We start from the raw sequence: 23063 nt of genomic DNA, 5'->3' as shown, positions 1-23063 counted from the left end.
TTTAAAAGGCCACCAAATGAAGGTGTGTAGTCCTTGAGGTCAAGGCTGATCAAGTTTTTCTGCCACCTAAGGCAAAATAAATAAATTCCCCAGGCACCTCTTTCCCTCCCTGGCTGTGAAGATGCAATGATAAATTTAACTTAACAATTTGCTGCCCTTTCGTGACACCCACATTCAGCTGCCTCTGCCTAAAGAAGCTGTTGGGGGCCTAATGGTAGGGCTGGCCCTGTAGACCAGCAGATAGAGAATCATGTCAGAGTCCAGGGGATCCAAAGGTTTTTCTCTTAGACAACTGTGCCATCACTTTTATTAGCAAAGAGTCCATGCCCTGCTTCTTAAGTGTCTCACAAGCACTTTTTGTGTAGAGTACAGGAATTTTTAGAATGCCCTTCGGACATTTGCAACTCTCAGATTATTTCACAGGCCTAAAAAACAAACGCTGCTGCCCATTAAATAACAAAGCAGGGCCTCTTCTCTGGGATGCTTGTAGCTCCATTTTGTGAGGAGGAGACAAGCAGCTGTTCTGACCAAGCAAATCTGTGACTTATTTTGTTACAATTGCATATTTGCTCAGGAATGCATAACATAATAACCTCTGTCTTGTCCCATATATATTCTTTTCTAAACCAAAAAATTCTCAAACATTGTAACCTTTCCTCACAGGGGAAATCCTTCAGCCCCTTGACTGTGGTTACTTTTTTCTACAGCTTTTCCAGATCCTGACTTTTCCATTTACATCAACAATATGAACATATAGAAATGCATATTAATCATCCGTGTTCATAACCCTGTTCAGGCTACCACAGAAATTTCACTTTACATACAACATGGGGAAAGGGAATACACAGACATAAGAAATCATGAGTTGACTTATCTGTAAACGACCTGTTGTATTGAGACAGGCTTCCCCAGAAACATAAAGCAATCCCATTTCTCTGTCCATCGGTGTGTAACATGTCCACAGATCGCACCCTAAGGCCAATGACCAGTCATAGATCTGGGTTGTGGGTGAGACCTGAGAGTGTCTTCTCATATGAATACACCACCAGCTGGTAGTGCTTCATGCTCCGGCACTGGCGGGGGGGGGGGGGGACGGAGAGCAGGCAGGGGTGGGGCTGATGCTCGTCCTGGGGTGGAGCGTGCCACCCACAGGAGTGTGACGCCCAACATGGGCGGGGGGGGGGCAGCCACGGTGGCACCCTACTGTGATCTCGCTGCCAGGGCGATGCACTCCCCCCACACTCCTCTTCCTCCACCAGTGACACCACCATTTGAAAATAGCTTCTAGGAGCATAGGAAGATGCCTTACACTGAGTTGCAGTGGCATAGTGGGGGGCAGAGGGGTGGGTGCCTTGGGTGCAAAATTGTTAGGGGTGCAAAATTTCAACACCTGGTTCTGCCTCAAGGCAGCTGTGTGCTTCTGATGCTAGGCTCCATTGCAAACGGCTTCACCATGTGAACCAGGAAGTAACCTCTCCAGACAAGGGAACAACTCCTCTTATCTCTGTGGCTGCGATGACAGGAACACCATTAGGCAGGTGAATGCACTTGTGTACTGTATCAGTTTCCCTCTCACTCACCCACCCCCGGGCACTAGCAACCCATGCTACACCACTGGAGCATTGGGTCCATCTAGCTCAGTCATTTTTTCATTGACCATCAGTGGCAGTTCTGCAGGGTTTCAGGCAGAGGCCTTGCCCAGCCCTACCTACTGGAAATGTTGGGGGTTGAACCTTGGACTTCCTGCGTGCAAACCGGATGCTCTGTCCCTGAGCTACAGCCCTTCCCCATCCGCAAGAACCTTGCACAAGGCCGAGCTGCCCCGTTTGTAAGGCCAGTCCTGAACTCCATGCCTGGGGGTAATAAGCCAACTTCAGATTGCTTTATTTGTGTGGACCAGGGAATTCCCTACACACACACCCTTGGAGCATGGTCACTAGTCACATGCATTTGTGTATTGTTTTCCAGCTGGGTGGGGAGAAACCCATTCAGTTATTGGTTGGGAATCTGAACTGAAACACAAGCATTAATACGCATTTGTACAATAGTGTAGCTCTTATCTTTTATTTCAGTTAACAAAATTTATATACCGCTTCTTTGTCAGTTAACAATGGTTGATTATAAAAACAATTAAAAACTGGTATCTATAACATTTCAGCGATGGTTAAAACCAACATTAGCTAAAAAGGAGATAAAACGCATGTAATTTCTACATGTCTGGATAGGCGTGCCTGAACTAAAATGTTTTAAGCAGATACAGAAAAGAATCATTCATTCATTCATTCATTCATTGGAAGATCACAGGACAGTTTACAATATAAAAACACAATTCTATATAGAACAATAACGAACAATAACGAACAAAAACATGCAGAAGCCTGTCCTCAATGCCAGAGAGCTCCGCCCTGGAGCAAGCGAAGTAAAACCTGAAGACAATTGCCTCTGCGCATGTACAGAGTGCCACTGTAACAACAGCCCGTTCCCAAAATCCGGGGCTAAGAATACGCAGCAGGGCGCGCGTCTTGCATGCAGCTTTAGAAAGGGAAGGAAAGAAGGGGGCTTTGGGCTGGGAGACACCCCTCCCTCTCTCCTCTGCCGCTCTGGCTACAACCAAACTTGCAGCAGCCTGCCTGATTTGAGGCGGGGGGGTGTCACTGTCCCTTTAACTAGCCGCGGCCGCCAGGAAGCAACGCATGCGCAGGGCGAGTTTGGCTTCAGGGGTGGGTGGGATGGAGGGAGAGAGACCCAGCGGCGGCCGCCCCCCGGTGTCGCCCTCGGGCGCTTGAGCGCCGCCGCCACCAGTTTGGTGCTTATCTCTTTTTTGCGCGAGCGCTTGGGCCCTCGCGCGCCGGAGGAGCAGCCACAGCAGCATCTGCCCCGCCGGCTCCTCCTCCTCCTCCTTGTCGTCCAGCGGGCAAAGAGAGCCGCTGCCTCAGAGCGGGCGGGCCTTTGTCCCTCCGGCTCAGCCGCACACACGGCTAGCGGGTCTGGCCGAGAGGAAGGAAGCGAGCGAGCGAGCGCGCGCGCGCCCCTTCCCCGGCTTCTCTCCCGCGCGCGCCCGCCTCGCCCCGCAGCCGCGCTCTTGGCATTGTGACAGGAGCTGAGCTCACCTGCCTCGCAGCCGGCCGGCTTTGGGCTGCGCCTCAGAAGGACCACGCGAGGCTGAGGAAGAGGAGGAGGAGGAGGAGAAGAAGCACCACCCCGCCTCCTTCTCCCTCCCTCCCTCCCTCCCTCTCTTGCCTTCTGCAGCCGGCAGAAGAGCGGCTCCTCCGCTCGCCTGCGCCTGACTCCCGTTGCCGCCGCCGCCGCCGCCTTTTGTTTGGCTTCTCTCAGCCGCCGGGCGGGCGGGCGGCGAGTCTCTCCGTTGGCTCCCTTGGGATGGTTTCGTGGACTTGCTGCTCTACCGGCTGGCGATGCCCTGCTAGGTGAGTGAGGAATTTCAGATTGAATAAGAATTAGGAACATTTTTTTAAAAGTATGCATTTCTCCCACCCCCACCCCCCAAAACCAACCTCTAAATCCGCATCGTTGCTGCGCCCCTGCATGTGAACGGAGGGCGATTTCGTGCAATCACTTCGGGGCTCCTCCGCCCTCCTGGTTGGCGGGCGGGCGGGCGAGTTCGGCCCTGGGCTCCCCTGGGCGCTGCGGGCTCCGGGCGTGAATGAGCCACACCCTCTTTGTCTCGTCTGTCTTCAAGGGCCTCGGCTCGCTAACTGCCATGTCTCCAGCAGCGGCCAGCTCGGGCTCCAGCAAGCGCCAGAGGCCCGGCGGCGCGGCGGCGCCCTAAGCGAGCGGGACGCCGAGCCGGTGGATGCGGCCGCCGGCATGTCGAGCGGCAGAGTGGACGGCGGGAGCGGCGCGGCCGCGCATCGGAGGTCCGAGGCCAGCGAAGGGGTGGCGCAGAGAGACGAGGAGCAGGAAGAAGATGCGGAGGAAGATCTCCGAGATGGAGGAGTCCCTTTCTTCGTCAACCGAGGCGGGCTGCCCGTCAACGAGGCCACCTGGGAGAGGATGTGGAAGCACGTGGCCAAGATCCACCCCGAGGGAGAAAGGGTGGCCCTGAGGATCCGGGGAGCCAGTGACCTGCCCAAGGTGAGAGGGAGCTGTTTTGTGCAGGACGAAGGCAGGTGTGAACTGAATCTCGGAGTTACAGGCCAGGGAATGAATGAAATGGGAAGATGGAGGGGGAATCTGGGATTGAAACCCGTCAATCTCAAGATTTTAGTTCATAGTGAGGAAGGAGGTGAACTGCAAAGTGAGCATGCAAACTGCTGGGTTCAGCCTTTGCATACCTGAGATGGTATCAACAGGTCTTTGATGTTTTTGTGTCGTCTGCATTAGCGACTTCTTGTTTGTTAATGGAGTCAGGATCTTCCATAGCAGCACAAGGGAATGCAGAATTATTGGAACAATCTTTGGGAATGCTGCCTGTTTTGATGAGGAGTGTGCTCAGATTGGCTCCAGAAGTGCCCTTTGTGTGCATGAGTGATTGAGGTAACTCAAGTAGCCTCTGATAGCACTATCCGGCTTTTGAACAACTTTGTTAAAATATTAATGCTGAAAGCATATGAGGTTGGGACCTGTGCTGGGGTAAAGTAACTGAATAACATGCACATCATCATCCAAGGCTGTATAACTATGTGTTGAGAACTGACTTGCAAAAGGGCTACAGAATAGGCATACTGCAACTAGTTTGGGTTAGAAAAGGAACCGTTTTGAGGAAGAGACGGTATTAGGAAAAGTCTTGCCATAATTTTTATACTGGACGGATGAGGCTAGTATACTACTCTTGATGCCTACAGTATGATATGAAAAGGTCTCAAAGTCTCCCTTTGTCCTGCCACCAGGCACGCAACATTACAACAGTTTCATTTATTGAAAGAGGAGTGCAGAAAAAGCACTTCAGGCTCCCTGCTACACCATTTGATTCCATTGGAGACATTGTGGTTTTTAAAGGGCAACATATAGATACTACATTTTGTTAAAGGGCAACGTACAAAATAGAAAAGCTTCAAATCTGTTGACCTGCTGCCGTAAGACGTCAGATAATACGGCTTTTAGTGGGAAAAGTTTATAGCCATTGCAACATTAAGCCGATCAAAGCTTCGGGATTTTGATAAACTGTGGGGATTATTATTATTTTTAAATGCTGTGGAGGAAGCCACCTCCTTTCCAGTTGTGTTCAAGTACAGAGGAGAAAGAGTTATTGGTCGCTGTTTCCACCTGTGTTTTTAAAGGGCACAATTGCTTATTGGAAGCTATTTCTGCCCTTCGTTTTAAAATATTAGTGAAACCTATGTGACTCTCCAAAGATTGAAGTATCAGTATACTGATATATATTGGGGGGAGTGGGGCTAAAGCATGATCTTTGAGGTAGTCCTGGACACCGAATGGGTTGGGTATTTCTCAGATGAATCTCCATGAAAGTGTGGAGGAGTGGCTACACGAGTTAAGCCCCAAAACATCATAAAACCCTTCCCAACAGGAAGTTCCCAGAGAAGGCACTCTCAGCTTCCACACAAGAAATGCTTCAGAATGCATTGTAAAACATACGACTACTTATAACCGTTCTAACCAAAAGGTGCTTTCAGAACACCAAGAGAGCAGTATGCTAACTGTATGAAGGCAATAAAGTGTGTACACAGACCAGAAGATGCATCTGCAGAAGGCAAGGCAGCAAATGCACTTTACAGCTATACGTGTGTACTAAGGATTGCTCTTACTTGCTGTGTGCTGAAGGTGTCTCTGAAATGAACCAACGTAGGAAACCAAATTCCAGATCAGAGCAGCCATCTTATTATGTTGTGGCAAAAATGACTAGTAGCCGTCAACATTTATCGTGGTCTGAGCTTGGTCAAGGTGCCTGAAGTGATCTAGACACTAAGTGCATAGGGAAGATTCAGGAAAAAGAGTTGCAAAAGAGTTGTAGGTGCCGACTCAAATCAAGTAGTGTAACATTTAATGGAGGCAGACAAAATGTGAATGCCACAAACCTTCACGGTCTCAGCCCTTAGTCTAGTGGGATTGGGCGATTGGGGTTTTTAATAGAATCCTGCAGTCCAAATCCTGAATGGGTTCAGGGTGGACCGGATACCTCTAAGCACATGCTCAGCCCAGGAATTTGTGGCCAGTACCAGAATCTGGCACACAAGTTCTTTCACAAAAACATTCACCCCACCTCAAGCATCCCCCATCCCCCCCCCCCCCGCCAGAACAAAATTGGAGGTAGGAGAGCTTTCTGGGTGTTCCTAGTGTTAGACAATTGGCAGTCAGAAGCTCTTGCTGATCTACTGGAAATTGGGACGCTGACGAATTCCAAATAAAGTAGAAACAGGAACAGAAATGGCCAAAGTTCACTTATTCACCCCATGTGCAAAGTAGAAATCAATCCAGTGAATACAATCAATATTCACCGCTGTGGTTTCTTTTAGTCCACAAACAATATGTATTGTGTTTCCTTTGCACTGAAATGAATGAGAAGCAATAACACAATGACAACATAACTTGAATAATTTACTGTGTAAATTATGTAGCAGTTTTTGGCAGAAGGCAAACTGCAGTGGAATGGAAACAGTGCTGCGTTCGACTGATATGGGGCAGGATGGGAAGCAATGCCTTTGTTCATCCCTAACTGCCAGTTGCCTGGAGAGCTACCCATACATCTTCAGCTACATTCTTCACACCCTTGATCTAGGGAGATTCGTCAGTAGCATGTGACGGGATCCTTGTTGTGCACCTACAGCAGGGAGAAAGTTTCCAGGGGTTTGCAATGGTAGCAAGCAGTTAAAGGTGCCAATACCAGAAGATTTGCCACATGGCTGCATTTTCAAGTAGCTTCCATGCTGAGGACTAAATGCATGAGTGGGACCTTGGCTGCTGTTACCATGTATGGCAGATGGTTAGCATGTTTGCCTCAGACAAAACAGCTGTTAATAGCAAGTGCAAGCAGTATTAAGCGGAGTCCACTCTACTTCTCCATTTCAAGAGTGCTGGCTTTCCATCTGTCCTTGCTCTCCCCAGACTGTTGTCTCCCTTGGCTCACCCAACTCAGCCAGCTGGCATTGCAATGCACCAAATGCCCTCTATGCTGTCTTTCCCTTCCTTATGCTCTTTAGTAAGGTTGTGTAGCTTTCCATAATTTATTTATTATAAAAAATCCAATACACAGTTCTCTGGGTGATGTGTAGAAAGTTTTTGGACAGGTTTTTAAAGAAGAAGAAAATAGATAAAAGACCATCCAAATGCCACCATATCATCCATAATGAGCACAGAGAGCAAAATCTAATAGCAACCACAGCCACTTGTATCAAGTGGTCTTGATCTCAGAAAGCTAAAAACCATCTCAGAAAGCTAAAAGCAGCCCAGCTGTAAAAGGCCAAAAAAAAGGTATAAATTGTTCAATGTAATTAATATTAAAATGTTAATTTAAAATGGGAGGGTGTTAAAAAGTTGTGGGAGAACAAAAAGTTGTGGTGTGCAGAAAGGCCAATTAAGTAGGTGCCATGGAGATGTTCCTCAGTTGGGATGAAGTAGGGTCATGGCTGCATCCATGGGATAACTCTCTGTGCTTGAGCTTGAGGGAACACTCGATTCAGGCCTCCATCGATTATATTAAGGTACAGAGAGGTCCATAAGGGGAGATTTGGGGACAATGATTATAGAAGATCCAGAAGGACTTGTTTATTATGAAAGAAGTGAACAAAAGTGCATCTCAGAGTTAGTACTGGGCTATATTCTGTACCACCTAAGACCACATTAAAGGTACATGATACTTTATCATTGTATATTATTGCCAAATGTTTTCCCTACATGCTTTGAGATTTAATGCTAGAACACACTAGACCTAGACCTGCCAAATCTCCACAGTTCCAAAGCATCTCTGTGATATTTTTTCCTGTAGTCTTCATATCTGGATGAGATCCAGTCCCAAGTTCTCAGAGTCAAACATGGGTGGCTGGCAAGTCTAGTAGTTCAATGCCAGGAATTCACACTTAGATTTATGCTTTTGTCTGTATTGCAAAATGCAATGAGAGTATTTTGTGTGGGAGCGGTTGCTGCAAACTAACAATGGTGTTCACTGTCCTGCCTCTGAGGAAATATATATGCTTTGTAAATCTTCTACAATGTAGAGACTCCAGTAAAGCATTGTCTTTGTTGGGGCCCCTCTAAACCTTGACCACTTTAATGTTGCATTAGGTGCCCAGTTATCTCTGCTGGTATCCTACAGTGAATGCACACTGCCAGTCCACATGGAGACCATCTTATTACATGCAAACTTTTCTGCTTCCTTTCAGATATTCCCCTGAATGTGATGAAACAATTCCTAATCATGTTAAGTGGCTCAGGAATCAAACTTAAGAAGAACAGGCTTTCAATCCTTGAAAAAAATCCAAAATATCTAAGACCAAACAGCCATGCATTTAAAGGGGGGGAGGGGAGGACATCATGTGGACACCCTTACATTAAAGGGGAGAAAGGCAGGTGCAAATCCACATTTTTCTCTGATGTGGACAAGCACACTGTCTCTTCTTGGCTGTGTTCCTGACTTCACCGAGTAGCCATAAGCACGACACTCTGCTTTTCAAAGCTCTTCAGAAAGGGCTAGCTAGCAGCCACAGATTTATGTTTCCTTTTAGCAGTTGCTTGGATCAATTAAGGCTTTTGCTTGGACATATTTTGAGTGGAAAGCAGCAGGGCAGTGTCCCAACAAAGCATTAACACAGCTTATCAGTTAGCTCTGAGATAAAAGGGACAGATTACTGTCTCTCATTCTGCCCTCCCTCCCTTTCACTAAGTGAAGACGAGGATCCTGGATAAAGAGGAAACCTTAACCTAGTCTGGGCTCCAGGTTTGTGTAGAGTATACTGGATTCCTCATCAGTTTAATTGCTTAAGTGAAGGACTAGTTATAGGTATTAGGAGATTCTTCTGCACTTTTAAGTGGTTTCAGTTACACTGGGAATATTTCATATGCGCTCGAAGTAAAGCAGATGGGGAGAAGCAGCAACAGCAACTTCTGCTTCTTCCAGCAGAGGAGGAAGCAACTAAGAGTACTGTTTTTTAACATAGCTGCAATTTGGATAAGGCACAACTTCTGTATGGATTAGGTTGACTAGCAACTCTTCTAGTATTTGGAAGGTTGTGTGTGGAGGTTTGCTTGTTTTCGTGCCTCCACCATTCACTTGTTATCTGTAGCTTAGCTCCTTGGCTTAAGAAGTGTGTTGTTGATTAAAAAAAGAAAAAAACCTGGAATCTCCCAGGCAGTTCTCTCCTGTACAGCTCTTACACCTTAAAAATGCCCAAGTGCCTGCACTGCATTTCTGGAAGCCCATCTAGCATTATGACTTTGCTTGGCAAGTACATTTCAGCTCTCCGTTTTCTCTTTCTCCGGTGCACACCCTTTCTGGAGAAACTAATAACTGCTAAATGTTGCACCCACCTGAAGTCATAGAGCTTTAATGGCTCTGCCTAAGGGCTGGTCTCTGTGTGTTTAGCATGCTTAGATTTTAGACCACGGCTCATCATCTTGAATAGTAATGAGCGCTACAGCACTAGGAGTGGCTGTAGGTGCTCTAATTCCTACCCCTCATTTTAATCACTTCCTGCTAAGAGTGACTGCGTGATACTGCTAGCTGGGACTCCTGCACTGTTATTCTCTAAGAGATGTGAAATGTGTTCCTCATTCACAGGAATACCCTGTCCGTTTCACCTGCATCTACTTGCTGCTACTACTTATCATTGTTATTGCTGGCATAACACTCCTTAAGTCTGTGGTGCACATTTTTTATTTCTGCTGCAACTGCTTTCCAAACCACTTTGTGGTATCCTCCCAGCTCATCCTGCATATCACAGCTCTTTCCTTTTTTGAGAATTTCTTGAAATAATCAGACTTGTCTTTTAGCTTATCTGAAAATGGAATAATTCTCTCTTGCTTTCTTGCTCTGCATTACTAACCTCAGGTGACCGGTAATAAAAATGAGCTATTCCGTGTGGTTCTGTGGAACGATGATTCAATGTGCCTTCGGTGCTGTGTCTGGGTGTGGGCTGTGTCTGTAAGTTGGTGTCTGTTTGGTGATCTCATACCTTGCCTCCACCCTCCCCCTCTTATGCACAGATTCCCATACCAAGTGTGCCTACGCTCCAGCCGTCCACTCTTATCCCTGAGCGCCTGGAAGCTGTACAGCGTTATATCAGGGAGCTTCAGTATCCTTTTAACCTCTGCCACATTGCCAAGGAATGAAAACGGAAGCCGGGCAAGTTCCCTGCTTTGACCACAAAAGAGAATTTCTGCCTGCTTGGCACTTTAGACCAACTGGGGAAAGAAGCCCAGTCCCCTCCCAAAGAAAACTGCTGTTTGTTACAGCCTGTGGTTTTGCCATCTAAAACTAGCTTCCTTTTGTTTGTTCCCTTGGCATCTTAGCATCCTCTGTGTAAGCAAGATGAAGTTAATCCATTGCAGGCTTCTGGTATGAGAAATGCATTTTACTTGATGCCCATTGTGCAATCCAAAAGGAGGAACTCTGCATTTAATTCTTTGAGGAAGGTCAGGGACAGGAGATAATGTGCTGCTCTCCTCTGCCTAGCTTTGGTAAGGAAGAGGGATTTAACATGTTGCTGAAGGCTCTTGGCTATGCTAAAAGCCAGTTGTGTAGGTGCCCATAACTGCAACTGGCACCAGTGGGAGCTTTTCTGTGGCTGCATGGCCAGAGAGGGGATAGAATTTCATCAGTATTGTGGCCAGAGGGAGAAGGGTTAAACTTCTCCATGCACAACTGCAGCCCTGATGAAAATTGGGAGCTATGGACTTGCTATTAAATCATAAAAGCAACAGCCTTGGCATGGTTTCTAATTATGCAGTTAGCATCACATCTAGTTTGTCCCAGAGCACACAATTTCTCTTTTTGTTGTTTTTGTCCTGTTGATGCTTTGCTAGCTAGGAGTTTTGTGATTGTAGCAACTTTCCTCCCTTCAGTCACCTCTTCCAAGCTGTGTGGCCCTTAATTCCTTGTTCCCAGGTACAATCACACCGGGACACAGTTCTTTGAAATCAAGAAAAGCAGGCCTTTGACTGGGTAAGTACTATCACTCTGAAGTCATCCCTGTTGGATCTTACCTTCTCTGAAGACTCTACTGAGGCTGGCCAAAAGGCCCAGGCTGAGCTCTTTGTTGGCTGATGTCTCAATGACTTGCCTCCCAGGGGAGGCACAGCACAAAAACTGATCTCTTTAAGTTGGATGCAGCTGCTTGGAGTTTTGACTACTTGCCCAAACTACAGTACAAGAGCACAGTACTCTTCCAGATGCTGAGGTCCTGGAAAGTATGCATAATAGTCTGTAAAAGAGCAAGGTTCTGTCTTTATTTTCTGGATTTATAAGCCTTACACAGTCCATATACTTCCTGCTTCAGTATCCCTGAACTCCATGCAGCATAGTATCTCGGAACCTCTGTCATTATTGATGTCTTGCTTATATAAAGACATTCAACTCATTTAACAAACACTGGAGCTGCACATTCCTGATTACACATGGCTTTTTGCAGACTTCTGTTCCACCTTGCACTTGTTCCTCCTACCTTGGGACATTGAATAACAGAAGAGGAACACCACAGGTTTGATCAAAATAGAAATTAATCCAAATATATGTGCAGGGTGCAGTCTGGCTTGGAAGATGATTTGACACTGAATTATTGAAGGGAAACTGTGTGTCATCAGTGAGGGAGAGGGATGTGGTGAGGAACTGAGTCTGAAAGGGTTTTTTCCCTCTGTCCTTGTGCGACCAGACCATTCTGTCTTCTCCCAGACCATTCTCTCTACCTATGTTCTGCTTGACACTAGCTCCCCCCCTTAATTCTCTTGCTCCTCCTGTTGTCTTGTTCCATAGGCTGATGGATCTGGCCAAAGAAATGACAAAAGAGGCTCTGCCAATCAAGTGTCTGGAAGCTGTGATCCTGGGAATGTATCCTTTTCTCCTAGGAGAGTGTGTGCATATCAGTTCAAGCACAGTAATTTCAACAGGATGGCATTAATACTGTAGCATTTGAAGCCCACCATGTCATGTCCTGTCAAACCAGCTAGCAAAATACATCTGGTATTACCAAGCATTCCATTTGGGGGAACAAATTCTTGCCATAATAAAAAAAAATATTCAGGAGGTGACAAAAGACCGACATCAAGGAAGGGCATGGTGAGTTTCCTCAGGCAGGGAGTTCTCTTGTGTCTCAACCAAGAAGAACCAAATGAGCTTTGTACCAAATAGTCTTTTTGGTCCACTGATGCTTCAGGACTACGCCCAAGTACATGACTACATGTGGATATCACTTAGAGGAGAAGGTCCCTCCAAAGCAGACAGGTCTGTTCAGCTTGTATCTTCAGGTGAGATCAATGGGGTTTGCTGTCTAGATCTACCTATCTGCATAGTCCTAAGAGTTGGACATAATCAACCAAGGTGGCTAAGATATTGTTGGAGATGTGGGGAAGGGCCCTTACTATATCCTTCTTTCTGTTGTACCACCTGTTTCCTGAATGCTTCACCATTCACAGTTACCTCACCAACAACATGCCAACCCTGGAGCGTTTCCCCATCAGCTTCAAAACCTACTTCTCAGGGAACTACTTCCGCCATATTGTGCTGGGAGTGAACTTTGGGGGCCGCTACGGTGCCCTGGGCATTAGTCGGCGTGAGGATCTCATGTACAAAGCGCCCACCTTCCGCACGCTGAGCGAACTGATCTTTGACTATGAGGAGGCCTACCGGCGCTGTTGGCACACCCTAAAAAAGGTGAAGCTTGGCCAGTGTGTGTCCCATGACCCACATAGTGTGGAGCAGATTGAGTGGAAGCACTCCATCTTGGATGTGGAGAAGCTGGGCCGTGAGGACTTCCGCAAGGAGCTCGAGAGGCATTCCCGTGACATGAGGCTAAAGGTGAGAGGGTGGGAGATGCTGCTACCTTGCGAGTGGCTTATTAACGCTGAGTTCTGTTTGCTGGGGTCAAGCCTTAAAGCCAAAAGCCCTCGGTTGAGTTTGTCTAGTTCAGGGGTAGCCAACATGGTTCCCTCCAGAGGTTGTTGGACAATTACTATCATGACCATTATAATCATTATTCATTAAATTTGTATACTGCTCTTCATCTGTAGATCTCAGGGGTGGTTCACAGCATAAAAATACAAGGTAAAAACACAAAATGCATAATAAGAAAAAGAACAAACCAAACCAATAACCTCCTCTCCCCTCCCTACAACAGCTCCAACCATTGGCCATGCTGACGAGGTCTGATGGGATTTGTGGAGGACGCCCTGTTTACTGTCCTTGAATCCTCTTACTTGGATTCCTGTTAATGAATTTTATATGGCATGCTTTAGGGCAAAGTCTTTAAGAGTCTCTTGAGTGCTAGGCAGAAGTGGCTAAGGAATGGAAAGGAGAGGAGAATTGTTTGCTTCTCCATTGATCCAGGTCTCAGATCTGTCTGTTTCCTCCATTTTTATATTGTGTTTTTATTAACAAACTGATAGCCGCAGTATCTCGTTTATTCTGTAGATGTACCTAGGATTCCATCAGGCTGCAGCTCTGCTGAGAGAGCAGCTTGCTTTGGTTCCTCCTCTCCCTGAACTGTTTTATATTCCAGTTGGTCATTACACAATAACTACTATATTTCTGTAAGAATTGGTGTGTAATTTGCTTTCCCGCCCCCCCTTCCTTCCTATCTCCTTTTTGTGTGGTGTCTTTTTAGATTGTAAGCCTCCAAGTTTTACTGATCATACCTAAGTCACTCTGGGAGACTTTCTAATGGAACAGCAAGGAAAAAATGCTTTAAATTAATAAGGTGTTGATGTGAGATGATGCAAGACCGCTCACACTGTAGTAAAATGCATGCAGAACCACCAAGAGTTGGCACAGTAAAATGGCCAAGAATATGAGCTGGGCCATCCCTGATTAAAATCTCACTCCGCCATGCTCTGCAGCCAGTCGGAAGCTGCGGAAGTCCCATCGGATGTTCGGCTTCCAAAAATAGTTCACAAACCAGAACAGTCACTTTCTGGGTTTGCGGCATTCGGGAGCCGAAACATTTGAGACCTAAGCTGCTTGAAAACCAAGGTATGAATGTAAAACCAAGGCTCTCCTCATCCTGGTGCGTTCCTCTTTTGGTCTATAGCTCCAATCAGCCCCAGCCAGCATGACCAATAGTTCTAGATGGTGAGAGCTGTAGTCCAAAACTTCTTGAGATTTGCAAGTTGAAGAAGGTTGATTAATGCAACATATTGGTTATGTGCTTTGGATATTTCAGAAGGAGCTATACATAGATGCTCCTTGCTCTTAATGTTCACTGCACTTGTCGGATGTGAATTTACATGGCTGCTGTGGGAAGAACCTAATGGCTTCTACTGCTCATTGTCACTTTCCTCCTCCTAGATCAGCAAAGGAACAGGGCCACCATCGCCCACCAAGGATAGGAAGAAGGATGTGTCATCCCCACAGCGAAGCCAATCCAGTCCACATCGTCGCAACAGCCGGACAGAACGGCGGTGAGAACAAAGGATGTTGATTCTGTGTAGATGACCAATCCTGATGTGGGATTTTTGTCCCCATCTCTCTCCTTATTTATTCTTATTCATTTCACTTACGAATCACTTCCGCTGAGACACTCCACAGCAATTTGCAATGTAATAAAAATGTATTTGAAACAGTTGCCTATATAAAAGCAGTTAAAGCACTTGCATATAGAAAAATGATTTATATGAAACAGCAATAGCATATACATACTATTAATTAAAATCTAATAGCTGTAACAACTTATTGTAGTTTAAGCATGCAAACACATCTGCAGTACACACTTTTTGAAACTTTATAGCTGGTTGTGAGCTGAGGCACATGTCACAAAAATTTACTTGCATCTTTTGGGTGCATACAGCCTCTGATCGCTACTTCAGCAACACCTCACTTTCCATCTGTTTGGATGTTGTGAAGCTGATCATAGCACCCACCAGCAACTTTCTTGCATTTATTTCTTTGCCATCTTTAAACTTTTAAGTGCAGCTCCTGAGTGTCCTACAGAGTGTCCTACAGTCCTACAGAGCAATTCTGCAGATGTTTATTTAGGCATAAGCCCAACTATGTTCAGCGGAGGTGTGGGGAATCTTTGGTCCTCCAGATGTTGCTGAACTACAGTTCCCATCATCCTTGGCTATTGGCCATGCTTGCTGATGCTGATGGGACTTGTAGTCCAGCAACATCTGCCAGGTCAAAGGATCCCCACTTCTTCCCTAGCAAGGATGTGTTAGGATGGCAGCTTCAGTGTTGCACAGGGTTGGGGCAGACATCTGCACCTGCTTCTAAGTCAGGGAGGTCTTCTCTCCCTGATACGCATAGCAGAAAATAAATCCATGCCATCTGCAACTTCACCCACTCCCCTCTGGCTTGGCCAGATCACCGTGGGGAAGCTTAGCAAGAAGCTGGCACTACTTCCAGCCTTCCCCAAAGCTGCCACCATCTCTCCCGAGGTCCCCCGAGGGTAAAGCGGATGGATAGTTGGGGACTGAAAATGTGGCTGGCCAAGCCAAGACTTGGACCTCTGCCTGAACTTACTCTTTGAACATTCAGCATGTCCAGTTGGCTGAAAATCCCTCCCATCACTGTAGTAGCTGGGTGGGGCATTGAGAGGTGCGTCTTCAACCCTCTCTCTAACAGTTGGAAAAGGTTCTGCACAACGATACTCCATTTCACTTGTGTTCCTCCCTTTCCCCCTTTCTCTGCCCTACCCTTTAGACCATCTGGAGAGAAGAAGCCTACAGAGCCCAAAGCTATGCCGGATCTCAACGGTTACCAAATCAGAGTATAAAGAAGTCTTCTCACCATTCAAGGATTGCTTTCTGGACACTTGTTTGGACCGAGTCTGCCTACAAGGGGCGCAATGTGTGGGGAAAGGGGCACAGGGGGCATGAAGTGCTGGTTTCCTCTGAGGTATTTCTTGCAATGCTGACCCCCCAGAGCACTATTCTGTGGGGTACGGGGCATTCTGGGAGTTCGCTTCTCTGACTTTTAAAGGGGTGATTTCCTCCCCCTTTATATATATATTTTGTAATCCAGCAGTTAAACAAACTGCACAAGCAGTGGACTCTGCCAGTGTTGCAGTGTTGTACAGTATTGGTAAGAAAAGTCGTCTTTTTTGCTGAGTTGATGGTGAGACACTTGTGTCCGCCATCCCAACGGGAACTGAACTTCTTTTAATCCCTTTAGAGGGGCATATTTTCCACCCTTATTTCTGAAAGAATCAAGCTGGTTTGAGGCCTCGGAGAAGGAGAAGTAGGGTCTGGAATCAAAAAGCTGAATCCTGCGGAAGAATTTTTGAATTTGTACCTTCTGAGAATTTTAATATTTTTATCGAGTTGGAGCCAGGAGAAAGCAAGCACCGTCTTTGCATATGCCCTGAAACCACCATCTTGTACTTCTGTTTCAAATGATGGAGTGCCTTGTAGGATGAGAACAGCGCTCTCCTGCAGTTTCTGCAGCAAGGTGAAGCTGGCCGCTTTGATGTCCCAGGAAGTGAGCCTTCATAGCGGGCAGCTCAGGAGACATTTCTTGCATGCAGAAGCCAAATGAAGGATAGTAGCATCTTAACTGGCCTAATCGTGGCCCTTGGCCACTGTGATGCATTCAAGAGATTGGTTGGAGACCAGTTTTCCATCTCTTTACTTTCTGGTGCTATTCTGGTGTCTCGAGTGCATTGGCAGAGCATCATAGCCTTTCAAGGTGGGAGTGTGATGTGGATGCAAGGAGCAGATCCATATGACTTGACTCCATGAGTATTTCTCCCTTTTAAAGAAAAAAGGATGTTTTGCGCTCCCTCTCTTTTAGCAACACAACCCTTGCTCGTTCTCTTTATCAAGGTGTTGATTTGTTGTTGTCATTTAAAGATCACACACTAATTATTCTTAAGGTATACCCATAGCCTTTTCTTTTATGCAGATAGTAACATATAACTGGGGTACCAGCCACATCACGTCCTGTGGATCTATCACTGTTTGTGGCCTCTTTTCTGGTCCTTCCGTGTGCCCACCACCTCTGCCAATCATAGATAATGCCAATCTAGATAATGAAAAGTGGGGGTTTTTCTATGTCTCTCCTTGACTGAAGCCCTGTGTTGCCCTTCTGTCTGCCATATGTTTTTAGCGGAAAATTTGTGCCAGTGCACCTGTAAATCTTTTAAAAAAACTTAAGCCACCTTGTTAATTAAATGTGGTAGCATGTCTCAGTGCTCCGTCCATGTCCCTTTCTCAAAAAACATGGATGGATAGGTGGGCTGGTGGCTGTGGGTGCAGTCAGGACAATTTCAGCACTTAATTTAAAGGGGGGGGGAATCTCTGAGATAGTGTGTATGCAGAAGACATGCCCTGGGATGATAAAGGATGATAAACTGAAATGTGGGGAGGACTAGTATGGCCACAACCTTAAAAGAAGCCTGCTCTGCAAACAGGGCTGAGATGTCCCTCCCAGGCAGCAAGTGAATCTGAGATGCTGCTGCGACAAATGATACTCACTCGTCACTCATCCCTGTTGATTAGTTTATGGCCTTCTTGGGCTCAATTGGCTTTCAGAGCAATGTGAACTCGGCAGTAGCTGAGAGAGGGGACAGTGCACAAAAGGGCTCATGTATTATGTAAGGGATGTAGCTTAAAGCAGTGAAGGGAAACCTGATGCCCTCCAGATGGTCTTCTGGCTCCCTCTATTCCTAGCCAGCATGGTCAATGGCCAGGGATAATGGGAGTTGCAGCCCAATAACATCTGGAGGGTTGCAAATTCCCCATCCCTGCTTCAAGAGTGTAAATCACTTGCTCCACAGTATCATGCTTCCCCGTTCTCTTGTTCCATAGGATCTGTTCTGGTTGTGGATTTTCCATCATCTTTTCCAGGAAGTCTGATTGCCTTTTACCACTCTTCCACCCCCCCCACCCCCCCGACAGACAATATTTTCCAGGTTTTTACTTAAAGAAAAAAAGCAAATCTTTTTACTTAACTGCCTTTCTGTAGCAGGATTGAGCTGGTCTTCCTCTTGACTAGTGAGCTGCTGCAAAGTAATTAAACATTTCAGAAGATGGTGTGCTGTGGGTGTCTCTAGCTATACGGCCAGGGAGTGTTGTCTGTGATCAGTATTTTATTTGTGAGTTGTGGACGGAGGAAGAGGCAATATGGTGTGGGGCCCAAAGAGGAGGTGAACATCTACAGTATGTTAACATAATTGGGGTGGGGGGGGCATGGGAGTTCACACGGGGAATATTTAACATGTCTTACTACAATACAGAATGTGTACAGACACTTATGAGCCAAATGCAAACATATCATGTTAGAAAATGTTCACAGATTAAAAAAAAATAACACTTTTGGAGCATTGTTTAAGGAACCATCCAACATGCTTGTTGCCTGTCTCCTTTTGTGTCTCTACAGTTAAGAAGAAAAAGATTTTAAATATGACTGGATCATATTTATATTTAAAGATGGATGTTCTTTTTGTAGTTCACATTGAGCATAATTTTAGGTAATAAATAGTGAAATTCTACTGAAAACGAAGCCCGTATTAATCCATTAGCAATTGCCTGTGTTGAAATGTCTGAAACATATTCCTCTTTAGAATAATGGGTCCTCTCATCAAACTCCTCCAAGTATTCCTTGTTTTTTCTCTTTTCTAGCTTGTTAACTGCCAAGTTTATCTGCAAAAGAAATGCATCATGAAAGGTGGGGTGGAGGGATCACATTCATTACTGGGGCCATGAACCTTTGGTGGCTGAGAGATGAGCCTTAATGTTTAGTCATCCTCCAGAGCTGGAGAAGTTGAGCCAAGTTTCAAGATTAGATGTAAAGGAGGTTGGCATCCATCATGTGGTCCTTGACGTGAATTGATAGTGATCTCTCTGCAGGAAGACCCTTATAAAGAAGCAATCTAGGTTTGGTGGGTTGCATTGTTTATGAAATTTGCAACTAATGAGAAAGTAAACATTGCACACTATTGGAACAAGTGTTCTTTTGCAAAGCCTTGTAGCAGTCTCTGCCTGTTTTTGTTTTGTTTTCTTAAAAAAAATTAAAAAGACTGGCTGTAAACAGAGAGAATGCTTTAGTTGGCAAGCTGGAACAGACTCTGAGGAAAGCTGCAATCAGCAATTCAGCTGTGGCAGTGGTTGAGAACTGGGTACATTTGCAACAAAAAGGCACAAGGGGGAAACAGTTTTAGTGATCTTGAGAGGAAGAAGCTGTTTGCTGTCCCTGCTGAGCTTTATAATTACAGCAAAGGGGGCTGTGACAGAAGGTTAGGAAAGAACTCATCAGTTGTCACCAGACTCGTGGGTGTGAGTGTTTTGAACCACCGGCCACAAAGAAGGATGTCAAAAATGCCAGAATGACCAGTTCTAGTGTTTTATTAAAAGAATGGTATTGACTTACAGCAGTTGAGCCTACCAGGTTTCCCTGCCTTTAGAGATGTTGGATGGACATCGCAGCAAGGAGATGTCTTCCCAACACCCAAGCAAACATTCATGCCTTCTTTCTACACAGAGCAGCATACGTCACTCTGGCCAGGACTTCCCATCACTCCACCTGCCCAGATGAGAGCATAGGTGGCAAATGCCCAAGTCTTACAGATAGTTCCACTTTCTGGGCTCAGAGCCCACCACCCCAAGCTCACAGATAAGGGTAGCATCAAAGTGAGTCAATTAGCCTATATCAAAGCATGTGATTATAAATATATATGAGATCAGGGTTACAACAACTACCAATTAATTGTGGGGTTACCTTGCTCCCCAGTTCAGGGGAACAACATGTTGACATAAAGCAGTTCTGATCAAACTCTCTACCTGGAGGAAACACAAGGCACCTGTTGGAGAACCTCTCCATGTTGCAGACACCCTGGAGCAGGTCTGGAACCAGCTTGTACAACTGAGAAGCTGCTGTTCCTCTTGATGAAGCCTGTGCCCCCAAACAAGCACCACCAAGCTGCCTATTGCAGAATATGATGCATAGTGGAAGGAAAACTTGTTTGCTATTTCTGATTTCTAGACTGGGGAACCTTTGCCTAACCTTTGGACTCCTGGCATCACTGCATCAAAAGCAACTGCCTTTGAAGGATGGCCAGTAAACAAATCACTGCTTATCTCTTGTGACCCAAACCTATGTGTCTACACTTGTCTTCTGCTTGTGGAATGCTCTCCCCAGGAAGGCCCTTATTACATATCTTTAGGCACCAGGCAAAAAAAGTTAATATTCCCCAGGCCTTTGGATAATTCTAACCGATGGCCTTTTAAACTATGGAGGGGGTATTGTTTGTTTGTTTGTTACAATGGTAATTTTGAGTTTTTATATTATAAACTACCCTGTGATCCTCGGATGAAAGGCGGGATAGGTAATTAATTAATTAATTAATTAATTAATACTAAATAATACACTTTCCTGCTCTAAGATGTATGAAATGCACTTGCGATTTAGTGCCTTGTTAATTGACTGCTGTTCCCGCCCTTTTAACAGGCCAGAAAGTCATCTATGCTGGGCTCCTTGGGGAATCCTAAAACGAAGCATGATGTCAGTAGCAGATGTCCTGCATCTCACCAAACCACTCTTCCCACTTGACATGGTGTGCTGACCACCTGCTTCAGACAACTGTGACTCCCTGTAAGCTGAGCAGAGCCTGGTGTGTCAGAAATAAGATGATGTTCACGGCCCCTGGGGGTTTGCTTTGACACAATCAGTATGACTTACCCGGTTTTAGCAGCTAGGTTTTGTTTTCAGAGCTGTTGTCATAACAGCGCATAACTGAAGCAGATGGTTTGCTTTCTTCCGTGACTACTGTGTGTGCTCAGTATGGAAAACTAACACCATTGTTGGATCTTAAGTAGATAACACAGACCCTCCTTTGGTCTTGCCTCTCAGTTCTGGTATTTCTTCCCAAAGTTCTTTTCTTCACCATTTGCACCGTGTAAGGGAACGAAAACAGCATAAATCTCTCCCATCTCATACAATCCTGGCAATTTTTGCTTAAGCCTTATGAAGCTACAATTCCCAGCCCCCTTTACAAACTCTAGGACTCTGTGGCGGAAGCTATGTGCTTTAAATATAAGCTGTGGATGTGGCTTTGCAGGCAGTGATGGCCACCTACATGGATGACTTTAAGAGAGGAATGGACAAAATCATGGGAGGATAAGGCTATCCATGATGGCTATGCCAACAGAGGCAGTATCCTAGAAATTGCAGGAGAGGAGCATACTCTTGTGCACAAAAGCTGTCTGCAGGTTTCCCACAGGCCACTGTGAGAGCAGGATGGAGTAGATGGGCCATTGGCCTGATCCAGTAGGTTCTTCCTATGTTCATAGTTCAATGGTGCTGCAAGGGGTTTATTATGAAAAGTAAGCTAAGCTCTGCTTTCTGTGGGCACTTTGCCCATTCTACCCAACTGCCAATAAAAAATTGTACTTCAGGGCTAATCAGCACGACAGGGATACTATAGTCAGGTGGTGTATTAAATCAGAAGGCTGGCAACCAGGAGGACTCCCTTGTCAAAGGAATTTTCTTTATTTCTGTAATCATCATTGCTGGGTGCAGTTAATACTCATTATTCCAGAATCTATGATGAGCTGTACAATGTAATGCCAGAGGCCCTGGTCATTTCCCAAAGTTGCCATGAAGTAGGGTTCTTTCCAGTAAAGTTAAGACTCGGCTTTTCGTTGCTGCTGCTAACTTTCTGGTGTGATGATGTGGCTGCTTGCCCTCCCATGCAAGCCAACAGCCAAATAAGCTTTGGCAATGACACGTATTCTAATCAAAGAGGTACATGGAGCCTTTATGGATTAGGGAAAGGAAACAAAATAACACATTTGACAGCCACTCAATATGCCTCACGTAACATGGAAACTTGCCATCTTAACATTCCCACCTTTGGAACTTAATAAGCATCGCTCTAAGTTTCTGGCTCTTTGCACTGCAATTAAGTAGTCACTTCTATGTCCAAGAAGTTTCCTCATTCTTTACCCACCCTCCCCTTCAGGAAGCCTTTCACCATGCATTCCTAAAAACGACCACCACCACTTCTTTGCAGGAAGATTAAATAAATGAAGGCAGAACTTTTCTCCAGCTGGGGTAAAAAAATGGGGCAACCTGTGCCCCTTCTCACAGAAATCCCAGAAAGTTCACTAGAAGTTACTAACATGTAAGCGGACACAGGATTGCAGACCAAGTCTCTTCTGCCTTTAAGGTGAGTATACTCATACTCATATCTAGGGCTGTATGTGTATACTTAACCCACACCGCATCCCAATGAAACCTTAACCCAGTGTAACCCAAACTCTGCAACTTGTATAGATTAAGCAACTTTGTGTCCAGTTGCTTAATTTTGCTTCTGGAAAATTGTGCAAGAGAGGAGAGCAACAAGGGAGTGACACACTGTGCTGAATACCCCTCTCCCCACCCTTGAAGTCTTACTAGGCCTTTCACACTCCATTCTGACACCTGAGGCAGAGGGCCTTCTCAGTAGTGGTGCCCGCCCTTTGGAATACCCTCCCATCAGATGTCAAGGAAATAAACAACTATCTGACTTTTAGAAGACATCTGAAGGCAACCCTGTTTAGGGAAGTTTTTAATGTTTGATGTTTTCATGTATTTTTAATATTTTGTTGGAAGTCACCCAGAGTGGCTGGGGAAACCCAGCCAGATGGGTAGGGTATAAATAAATTATTATTTTTTATTATTACTGTTATTATTACTGAGCATTCAACAAGCCATGGCCCAGTGCCCACACACTTCCAAGCCTACTTTCATATCTGTAAGAGCTAGAAAGATGCATTTCTATAAAATGAAAAGCCCTATTGGCCAAATTCTACAGAAAGCTCCTAAGAGCTGTTATACTCAGGTAATCACGCCAGAGAGGCTCAGTGTGCATAATATTATACTGGATTTCAGGATTTGCAAGCACCACACAGCAGGGTGCATCTTCAGCAGCAGTTCCCACCTTGTTCACCAGAGGGCTACACACAAAGTGCTCTCACAAAGCATCCTGCTCAGTTTCACCCACGCCGTACCAACCAACTGAATTTACAAC

At 45.7% G+C, this 23063-nt stretch overlaps 1 protein-coding gene across 3 annotated transcripts; it reads left to right on the top strand.

The window, feature by feature from the left end:
• The first annotated feature begins 2854 nt into the window (after window positions 1–2854).
• VASH1 (vasohibin 1) lies at window positions 2855–19051 on the top strand. Of its 3 annotated transcripts, none has more exons than XM_080978992.1 (8): window positions 2855–3425; window positions 3732–4092; window positions 10114–10202; window positions 11015–11071; window positions 11879–11953; window positions 12538–12919; window positions 14405–14517; window positions 15758–19051. In XM_080978992.1, exons 1-8 carry the CDS (start codon window positions 3379–3381, stop codon window positions 15828–15830), a joined length of 1197 nt encoding a protein of 398 aa, XP_080835118.1. In that variant the 5' UTR covers window positions 2855–3378; the 3' UTR covers window positions 15831–19051. The 3 variants fall into 3 exon arrangements, with proteins under 3 accessions (XP_080835118.1, XP_080835117.1, XP_080835119.1); XM_080978991.1 differs by having other exon boundaries at window positions 3729–4092; XM_080978993.1 differs by having other exon boundaries at window positions 3188–3425; window positions 3698–4092.
• The last annotated feature ends 4012 nt before the right edge of the window (window positions 19052–23063 follow it).

The sequence above is a fragment of the Podarcis pityusensis genome (genome assembly GCF_964106645.2).
Source record: "Podarcis pityusensis genome assembly, chromosome: 1".
Classification (NCBI taxonomy): Eukaryota; Metazoa; Chordata; class Lepidosauria; order Squamata; family Lacertidae; genus Podarcis; species Podarcis pityusensis.
This window is presented reverse-complemented; position numbering and strand designations above follow the sequence as displayed.